Source organism: Kryptolebias marmoratus, unplaced genomic scaffold (genome assembly GCF_001649575.2).
Source record: "Kryptolebias marmoratus isolate JLee-2015 unplaced genomic scaffold, ASM164957v2 Scaffold69, whole genome shotgun sequence".
Taxonomy (NCBI): Eukaryota; Metazoa; Chordata; class Actinopteri; order Cyprinodontiformes; family Rivulidae; genus Kryptolebias; species Kryptolebias marmoratus.
The window spans coordinates 11,200-20,476 of record NW_023665803.1 but is presented as its reverse complement, the minus strand read 5'-3'; the positions used below and the strand labels follow the sequence as shown (position 1 = coordinate 20,476).

At 46.7% G+C, this 9,277-nt stretch overlaps 3 protein-coding genes across 5 annotated transcripts in view; all 3 read right to left on the bottom strand.

Moving 5' to 3' along the window:
- The window catches only part of mansc1 (MANSC domain containing 1), an 11,810-nt gene extending 10,737 nt beyond the window's left edge, over nt 1-1,073 (bottom strand). The window contains exon 1 of the mRNA XM_025003123.2: nt 447-1,073. The gene's annotated coding sequence lies outside the window, so the exon portion shown is untranslated. The remainder of the gene's footprint in view (nt 1-446) is intronic.
- Nucleotides 1,074-2,152: 1,079 nt separating this feature from the next.
- On the bottom strand, nt 2,153-3,789 carry cunh11orf98 (chromosome unknown C11orf98 homolog). The gene is made up of 4 exons (XM_017442120.3): nt 3,666-3,789; nt 3,121-3,245; nt 2,907-3,004; nt 2,153-2,787 (listed from the first exon to the last, which is right to left on the bottom strand). Exons 1-4 carry the CDS (start codon nt 3,702-3,704, stop codon nt 2,657-2,659), a joined length of 393 nt encoding a protein of 130 aa, XP_017297609.1. The 5' UTR covers nt 3,705-3,789; the 3' UTR covers nt 2,153-2,656.
- A 626-nt stretch (nt 3,790-4,415) lies between these two features.
- Nucleotides 4,416-9,277, bottom strand: part of pthlha (parathyroid hormone-like hormone a) — a 15,162-nt gene continuing 10,300 nt past the window's right edge. For all 3 annotated transcript variants that reach the window (XM_017442122.3, XM_025003121.2, XM_017442121.3), the window contains exons 2-4: nt 8,907-9,018; nt 5,285-5,789; nt 4,416-4,951 (exon numbers count right to left, since the gene is read on the bottom strand). In XM_017442122.3, coding sequence (XP_017297611.1) covers nt 5,306-5,789; nt 8,907-9,013 — 591 coding nt within the window. In that variant the 5' untranslated portion in view covers nt 9,014-9,018 and the 3' untranslated portion in view covers nt 4,416-4,951; nt 5,285-5,305. The remainder of the gene's footprint in view (nt 4,952-5,284; nt 5,790-8,906; nt 9,019-9,277) is intronic.

Here is a 9,277-nt window from a genome sequence, read left to right as displayed (position 1 = left end):
TTCAGAAGGTTCTAAGACCCTGACACACATTCAGAAGGTTCTAAAGACCCTGATACATATTCAGAAGGTTCTAAGACCCTGACACACATTCAGAAGGTTCTAAATACCCTGACACTGTCTCACAAGGTTCTAAAGACCCTGACATCATTTCAAAAGGTTCTAAGACCCTGATACCATCTCAGAGTTTAGAGTTCTTAGTGGGTCATGAGAATATGAGTATTGTTTGTTTGTAAGAATAAAAAACAAATAGAATCCAGAGTGAAGAACCTAATCTCAACCTGAACTGCTGGAGAACATGTCCACACAAAAACCAGAACAGGAGAACAGGAAAAACATGAATCTGGTTTCTAAAGACCTGATCACCGTCTCAGAGGGTTCTGCAGACCCTGTAAGGTTCTGGACAGTTTCTGAAGACTAAATAAACAGAAACTCGGAGCTGTAGTTACCTATCGTTCTTTGAGCAGCCGGTTCTGGTTCTGCTGGTCCTGATGGGGAACCTGAACAAAGCAGCTCCGATCACCGGGGACTCGGATTAACTCGGCCCGGACTCCATCGTCCTCCGGCGGTTCGGGTCGGACTGCGAGCTGGAACCAACAGAACCAAGAGAACGGGTTGATCCAGACCCGTTCAGTCCCAGATGACGGAGTCAGCCGTCCCAGGAGGACATGTTGGGTCCAAATCAAACCAAGAACCGAAGCAGAAAATTCCTCTTCAGTCGAACTAAATATGTGGAGCAAAGTCAGGATCCGGCGGGCCGAGGCGGAGACATGTGGCCGCTCAGAGAGGCTGAAAGTCGGCCAGCTGCTGCCGTCTGCCCCTGGAGGCGGAGGAGGCGGAGGAGGAGGAGGAGGAGGAGGAGGAGGAGGAGGAGGAAGGCTGGTGCGCAGATCTGCTGCTTCTCCTCAGACTCTGACCCATTTTAGTCTTTGTTCTCTGGGAGGGGGAGGGAAGAGCCTGCACCCCCCATCCCAGCAAAACAAACCATGAGAAGCTCCGATCTGAGCTCAGATCTCGAAAAACAGAACCGAGTCAGAACCCCAGAACCTCCAAACCTTCAAATAAAACCAGTTTATATCAGAGCAGATCAGGAAGCTTCATCAATAATTCATGGTTCGGTTCAGAAACATCAGAACAGAACCAATCCTCTTAAAGCTATGGAACCCTGTTAGAGCCAGAACCAGTCCTTTTAACTTTATTAGCACAGAAACAACAAGACTGAAACAGTTCTGGAAATGAGCCGCGGTGGATCAGTGGTCAGTAATCCTGAGGCCGCAGGGCCAAATCCAGGCTGGGACAGGAAGGAAAGACCTGAAGGACAGGAACGAAGGATAGGACAGAAAGGACAAAGGACATAAAGGAAAGACAGGAAATAAAGGATGGGACAGAAGGACAGGGAGGAAGGATGGGAAGGACAGGAACGAAGGATGGGACGGAAAGGACAAAGGACAGGAAGGATGAGATGAAAAGGACAAAGGAAATAAAGGAAAGACAGGAAAGAAAGAACAGAAGGACAGAAAGGAAGGACGGGAAGGAAGGATGGGACGGAAGGACAGGGAGGACATCCGGTGTAAAATACTTGTTAAAACTTTCGTGAACTTGTTTGCTGTAAACAACCAAACAGTTCAGTAAAATGGCCGCCTTTAAGCTGCTCATAAACCAACAGATCCACGACCCGAACAGGCGTTAGCTTTCAGACATGAAGGGAGCACAGCGGAACCAAAAGAGGCGAGGAGCAGAACTCAGCTGGGTTGACAGGAAGTCAAACAAATGAAGCGTGACGGACGTCTGCGTCGATTCCGTTTATTCTCTCTGGGTTCACCGTTCAGAAAACTAAATCTAAAGTTGCTGAGTCATCGTCGGTTTGGTGTTGAATCCTGCAGCCGTGCGGTCACATGACCCGCTCACCTGTTTCAGCCCTGTGACTACCTGAGGGTGGGTTGGCTTCGACCCCCTCGGTCCAATCAGGACTCACCCAGGTGGTTTGTCAAAGATTTAACCCAGAACCAGATGAAGTTACACCCAATAAAACCAGAGAACGTCTCACCCCTGCCCAGACAGAACTCCGGTTCTGTCTGTCTGGTTCCTGTTAGGATCTAAAACAGAACTTCAGAACTTTTATTCTAATGTGGTAAAAAACAAAATGAGTCCAAACTGTTTGTTTCAGGAAACATTTTATTGTGACCGTTTTTAAAATCAGAATCAATAGAAACAAATAAACTGGTCTGAGAACGGTTCTTGGGTTCTACAGGAAGTTTAGAGAACCTTGTTTCCTTTTAGTTCTGATCTACCTGAACAGCACATTGGATTTTAAAGCACTTCATAAAGAAATGATGACGATAATTCAAAAACAAGAATAAATCTGATCTCCAACTTGTTCAAAACCACCTGATGTGGTTCTAGATTTTAGAACCGTTTGGGTCAAATTAAAACAGTTCATTAGAACTCATAGAGTTCTCTCACTCACTGAAAATTAAACCTTTTTAATCTCAACCGAAACAAAGATTCTCCGGTTGTTTCACGGTTTGACCCAAACAGGCTCCTGTAGTTCCCCCTCTCTGGTGTTTTTGACCCAAACAGGCTCCTGTAGTTCCTGCTGACACTTCCAGTCAGACACCTGTTGCGTTTCGGACTCGTTCAGGTCGAACACCATCTGAGGTCATTCCACATCAACCATCTCCACGTCACCTTGGCCTCCAGACTCCGCCTTCTTCTGCTTCTTCTTCTTCTTGTTTGTCGTTGTGGCAGCTATTGATGAGGAGGAGCTCTTCTTCTGTGGTTCTGCTTCAGCTGAGGGCGAGACGTTTCAGCTTTTATATTCAGCAGGTTCTGAGTGACGTTCAACAAACAGGAAGAGGTTCACCTGAGAGTCTGAAACAGCCAATCAGGAGTGAGAACAGCTGGTTTACCTTCCATAGCTGACTTCTCGTTCTGCAGGTGCTGCAGCTGCTTCAGCAGCTTCCTCCTCTTCTTCCCCGACAAGGTGATGTTCGCTCTGGGACTGGACCTGCAGGAGGACACGGGTGAGACAGACTCAGGTGAGGACAGAGACAGCTAAGAGACAGACACAGACAGAAGAGTGGGACACAGACAGGTGAGGACACAGACAGGTGTGTCCCTGACCTCCTCTTCTTCAGGTGATGGACGGTGATGAGCTCCGGATCGAGGACGGCTCCGATGATCTGACGTTTCTTCCTCTTGTCTCGGCTCTGAACTCGCCGCCGTTTGAAAAGTTTCTTCCCCAGTTCCTGCAGGGGACAGGTCAAAGGTCAGCAGGTGGACACTCTCCTGTCTCACACCAAACACCTGTCCACCCGAGGACAGGTGACACAGAAGCAAACTGGACTCAACCTGACCAGTTTAATCCGTTTTACAAACAGTTTATAACAGTCTAATCCGGTTCCTAACAGTCTAATCCGGTTTCTATCAGTTTAATCCGGTTTCTATCAATTTAATCCGGTTTCTATCAGTTTAATCCGGTTCCTATCAATTTAATCCGGTTTCTATCAGTTTAATCCGGTTCCTAACAATTTAATCCGGTTCCTAACAGTCTAATCCGGTTCCTAACAGTCTAATCCGGTTTCTATCAGTTTAATCCGGTTTCTATCAATTTAATCCGGTTTCTATCAGTCTAATCCGGTTTCTAACAGTTTAATCCGGTTTCTTACCGTTTTGGGTCTGTTTATCTTCCCTCCTGGAGGCGACATGTTGGTTCTGGTCCTCGGCACATGGACCGGAAGTCTTCTTCTTCTCCTGCTCGATGGCCCCGCCTCCAGCTGCTACGGAGCGCAGCTCGGGACAAAAAGTCAAAACAAGCAAAAAACTTCTTCTGAAGTTTTAGTGAAAAACTGCAGGTTTGATGAATAAAAGTTTGGATGAAGTTTGTTTTTTCTACTTTATTTTAAAATAGTTTTACATTTTTACCGTAAAATATCCACCGACATCTGAAAAACCGACTTCAAGTAAATTATTTTTATGTTTCCATGGTGACCAGAGTGTCCTGAAAGAGGAGATGTTTACCAGCTGATCCTTCCTGGTTTCATTAAATATAATTCGGGTATTTAGATGTTTTTGATTGTTTTTATTCGGGTTTAAATCTTTCTGTGTAAATTCTGCCCTCTGGTGGACATAAGGGGTTACTACTCTGAAAAACAAAATTTATTTGTTAAAATTTAATTTGTTTTATTTCATCTTTTAACTGTTTATTATTAAAAACTGATGAAAATCAAACTTCTGCATCTTGTGTGGAAATCAGAACCGCCCAGGTTCAAGTCTGTCAGTGTTTTGAGATGTTTTATAATTTAATTGAATTTAATTGAATTTAATTGAATTTAATTGAATTGAATTTAATTTAATCTTTGATGTTTGATCTTCTGGTTTACATACACTTTAACTTTTCAATAATTAAACAGGAACAGTTTGATTCAAACCTTTAATTCATTCAGTGCAAGAGCCAAAAACCAGAGACTGAACCGGGCCGAGCCGGGCCAAACAGAACCGGGCCGAGCCAGGCCGAACAGAACCAGGCTGTACCGGGCTGAACAGAACCAGGCTGAACCGGGCTGAACAGAACCAGGCTGAACCGGGCTGAACAGAACCAGGCTGAACCGGGCCGAGCCGAACAGAGACAGGTTGAGCCGGGCCGAACAGAACCAGGCCGGGTTGGGTTTATGTACAAATCCGAACTTTGGCATCATGAAGCACAGCGGGTCGTGGAGGACAAAGAACAAAGAGAACAATCAAACAGAACCACAGAACCAGAATAAACAGAATATATTTTATATTTAAAGTGCTTAACGGTACAAAAATATAGAAGATCAGCAGCACCTCCAGACTTTTACTAAATAAATACAAAATAAATTACAGGAGAATCCGATCTCTGCTGGAACAATAAATATTTTCCTCCGAAGGAATCGTGAGAATTTAGGAGTCCGACGAGATCGCCTGAAAGTTTCTGCAACAAAACCACAGAAGAAGAAGCAGGTCAGAGGTCAAAGGTCAGTAAGGAACACAACAGAAAAAAATTATTATTATTATTACTTTTATTATGAAAGAACTTCACTTCCTGTTTGGATTCTGGTTTAAATTAATCACAAGTGTGTTAGCAAAATATCTCCTGAACCAGATCCAGTCTTAGACCCTGATCTTAGACCCTGATCCAGGACCAGGCTCTGATCCAGTCTCAGACCCTGATCCAGGCCCAGACCCTGATCCAGGCTCAGACTCTGATCCAGGCCCAGACCCTGATCCAGGACCAGACCCTGATCCAGGCCCAGACGGGACTCACCGTGGTCAGAACCTGACGGTGTCACAGCGCCCTCCTCAGGCCCAGCAGAGACCTCCACTCCAGGTGGAGTCCAGTCCCGTCTTGGTCCACCAGGATCCATCTTAAGGAGCGCGCCCTCCTCTTCCTCTTCTCGCCGTCCCTCCTCCTCCCGGACCTCCCTTTCTTCTTCTTCCTGCCGGGGCCTTTCAGGGGCCCCTCGTAGGTCTGAGACTTGTTGGTCTCCTGGGGCAGGTTGGGGTCCTCGTCCTCCTCGGGCTGGGAGCTGACGGGCAGGTTCTTGGTTCCTCCGGGGGGTTTGGAGTGCAGGGCGGTGCCAGCGGTGCTCGGTTGGACCCCAGGGAGGCCGACCCCGCTGCTGCCCCCGCCGCCACCGCCGGTCTGCTGGTTGTGGGTCTCTGCCGTGTGGAGGACCCCCAGGAGCTCCTGGAGCCACAGGCGCCTCCTGAAGTCCTGCAGAGTCCGGCTTTTGTCGTGCATCAGCTGGGTGTGGGTCACCGAGCGCTTCCTGCAGAGAAGCAACAAAATCAGAGTTTTCCTTCAGTTCCAGAAAGATCGGATTCTTCTTCCAACAAACACAAAACATTTTAAATCCCATAAATCTGTGCCTGACCGAATATAGACCGAATATAGACCGAATATTGACCGAATATGGACCGAATATGGACCGACTATAGACCGAATATAGACTGAATATAAACTGAATATAGACTGAATATAGACCGAATATAGACCGAATATAGACCGAATATTGACCGAATATAGACCGAATATAGACCGAATATAGACCGAATATAAACTGAATATAGACTGAATATAGACTGAATATAGACCGGATATAGGCCGGATGTAGGCCAGATATAGACTACAGTGTCCTCATGTCCTCCAGCAGCACAAACTACAGACTGAATCTGTTTTTGCAGCTTTTAATTCCGGTAGTTTAAAACAGATCCGGTTTAAAACTGAACCCAAACGCTTCAGAACTTTAAAGTTCTCTGGTTCCTGCTGTCTAAGATCTCGAACATGTTCCCAAAGAACCAGAACTACAGAACCAGCAAACATGAACGCTTCTGTCATAAATGAACTGAAGTCTAAATAAGGATGACTGAGGTGAAACAGCGCCACTCTGTGGTCACACCTGGTACTACACCTCCACTCAGAACAGCTGTTTGCTCAAAATGTCTGAAATTTAAATAAAACACAGGAGAAGCTGAGGTGGAACCGTCTCTGTGTCCACATGAGGACAACAACAAGCAGCTTCATAAAGAATCGGAACAGGTGAGGCAGAACCATGACTCAGCAGTTTTAAAGGTTTACTGGGTTTATTTTTCTGAACATGTTTTTACTTAATTAACTCTTTCTGCAGACTTTGAGTTTGTTGAGCTGCTAAAACTTCAGAACCTCCGGCTCGTTCAGCAGAACCTTCGGCTCGTTCTTCAGAACCTTCGGCTCGTTCATCAGAACCTTCGGCTCGTTCTTCAGAACCTTCGGCTCGTTCATCAGAACCTTCGGCTCGTTCATCAGCACCTTCGGTCGTTCCTCAGAACCTTCGGCTTGTTCAGCAGAACCTTCGGCTCGTTCATCAGCACCTTCGGCTCGTTCAGCAGCACCTTCGGCTTGTTCATCAGAACCTTCAACTTGTTAATCAGAACCTTCGGCTTGTTAATCAGAACCTTCGGCTCATTCAGCAGAACCTTCGGCTCGTTCAGCAGAACCTTCGGCTCCTTCAGCAGAACCTTTGGTCGTTCCTCAGACCCTTTGGCTCGTTCACCAGAACCTTCGGCTCCTTCAGCAGAACCTTCGGCTTGCTATTCAGAACCTTCGGCTCGTTCATCAGAACCTTCGGCTCGTTCTTCAGAACCTTCGGCTCGTTCATCAGAACCTTCGGCTCGTTCATCAGCACCTTCGGTCGTTCCTCAGAACCTTCGGCTCGTTCAGCAGAACCTTCGGCTCGTTCATCAGCACCTTTGGCTCGTTCAGCAGCACCTTCGGCTTGTTCATCAGAACCTTCGGCTTGCTAATCAGAACCTTCGGCTTGTTAATCAGAATCTTCGGCTCATTCAGCAGAACCTTCGGCTCATTCAGCAGCACCTTCGTTCATCAGAACCTTCGGCTTGTTCATCAGAACCTTCGGCTCATTCAGCAGAACCTTCGGTTCGTTCATCAGAACCTTCGGCTCGTTCGGCTGATACAGACGGAGAACTCTTCAGTCAGAAACATTTTCTCTGCCTCTGCTCTCGTCTTTTTATGCTACTGTTAGCTTTTAGCTGTTGTTCAGCTGTTTTTTAGCTCGTAGATCCTTTAGGTTCTAATTTCACCTGCTGTTTTACAGGTTTGAGGCTGCAGAACCAGAAATGGGCCACAGGGTGGAGCCGTTCACACAGAAACCTGAAGGTCCCGGTCCAGCTGCTGGGTTTCACAGCATGAATCAGCAGAACCGACAGTTCTGGTTCTGACCCGACGGGACGTGTCTCGTTCCTCAAGCCTTCAGGTGTGTGAGAACACCTCCCTGATGAAGCACAGGGTTCTGGTTCTGACTCAAAGTGCTGAGCAGTAAAACCTGTTCTGAAGAACTGAGGCCTGTCAGAACCACGGGTCCAGATGCTGTTTCCTGAAGAGCCTCCGAGTTCTGTTTACTGACATCAAACACCCAGAACCCTGACCCGGTTCAGACTTTCTAACAATCAGAACACAGAACAAACACCAGGAACATTTTACATCAATAAAGTCCTTTTAACTGCATTATTCTAAAACATTTCCCCATTTTTTTGTTTTTTACAACACATTTATATTCCTGCAGATATTTTAGACCAAGAAACGGAAAATAAAGACTCAGAACCAGGAGAACGGTTCCATCGAACAGATAAATATGATCCCATCGTCCAATCAGATCTTTTCATTCCAGCTCTGGAAACAAAAACAGACCATAATACTACAGGCTGATACATACTACAGGACACAGCAGCTAATCTACAACAGAACAGGCCAGAACCAGAACCAGAACCAGAACCTCAGAGAGCTGAGCTGAAGCAACGCTGAAAAGAAGAGTGGGCCACAACTGCTCCACAACCAGGAACCCACTGAGAGTTCTGCTCCTGGAGGAGGTTCTGCTGGGTCAGGAGCTGGACCCAGGTTCTGTTGGGTCGGGAGCTGGACCCAGGTTCTGTTGGGTCGGGAGCTGGACCCAGGTTCTGTTGGGTCAGAGCTGGAACCAGGTTCTGTTGGGTCAGAGCTGGAACCAGTTTAGGATCAGTTCTTGAAGTTAGATTTGGATCCTTTTAGAACCGGGTAAAACCGGATCAGTTCGGGACATCAAACAGCAGCTGTAACGGGCCGGTTCTGTTTACAGTCTCACTGGGCCCGGTCCGAATCATTTTCCTACAGAACCTGAGTTTATCAACTTTAAAACGTTTTATTTATTCTTAAATAGATTTAATCGAGACGAACAGAAATGAGATAAATAAAAAAGAACCAAGTTTTTCTCTGTGATGTTCCGTCAGTCTGATGAAACGTTTGTGACCCGGAGAGGTCAGAGGTCAGAGGTCAGAGGTCAGAGAAGAACTGACTCAGAGGTTTATTCTGCTGGGTTCTGCTTCACGTTCCACTTCAGAACCATCAGACTTACGTTCTGCTGCTCAGGGCATCGATGGGACGCCCGTCGTGAGGAACCGGAGAACAGAGCAGGAACACCGAGAAGAACCACGGCTGCAGGAGCCTGCTGGAGAACAACATGGTTCCTGCAAGAGAACATAGAACAATGTGAGGAACCTGCTCAGCAGAACCCAGTTTTTAATCTCATTTACAGAACAGATCAAAGCAGAACAACTTTAACTTTAGTTCAGTAACATTTGAGTCAAATTTAACCAAAGATCTGGTTCTGCAGCAACGGGTCAGGAGGTTCTGGTGGACGGTTCTGTGGACTGACGGGTCAGGAGGTTCTGGTGGACGGTTCTGTGGACCAACGGGTCAGGAGGTTCTGGTGGACGGTTCTGTGGA

Bases quoted from the DNA above. Each gene is read 5' to 3' on its own strand.
- cunh11orf98 (XM_017442120.3), bottom strand. From the start codon at position 3,704: ATGTCGCCTCCAGGAGGGAAGATAAACAGACCCAAAACG. The intron at 3,246-3,665 runs GTAAGAAACCGG...TGTCCCCTGCAG, and splicing joins AGATAAACAGACCCAAAACG to GAACTGGGGAAGAAACTTTT. The intron at 3,005-3,120 runs GTCAGGGACACA...GTCCTCCTGCAG, and splicing joins CATCACCTGAAGAAGAGGAG to GTCCAGTCCCAGAGCGAACA.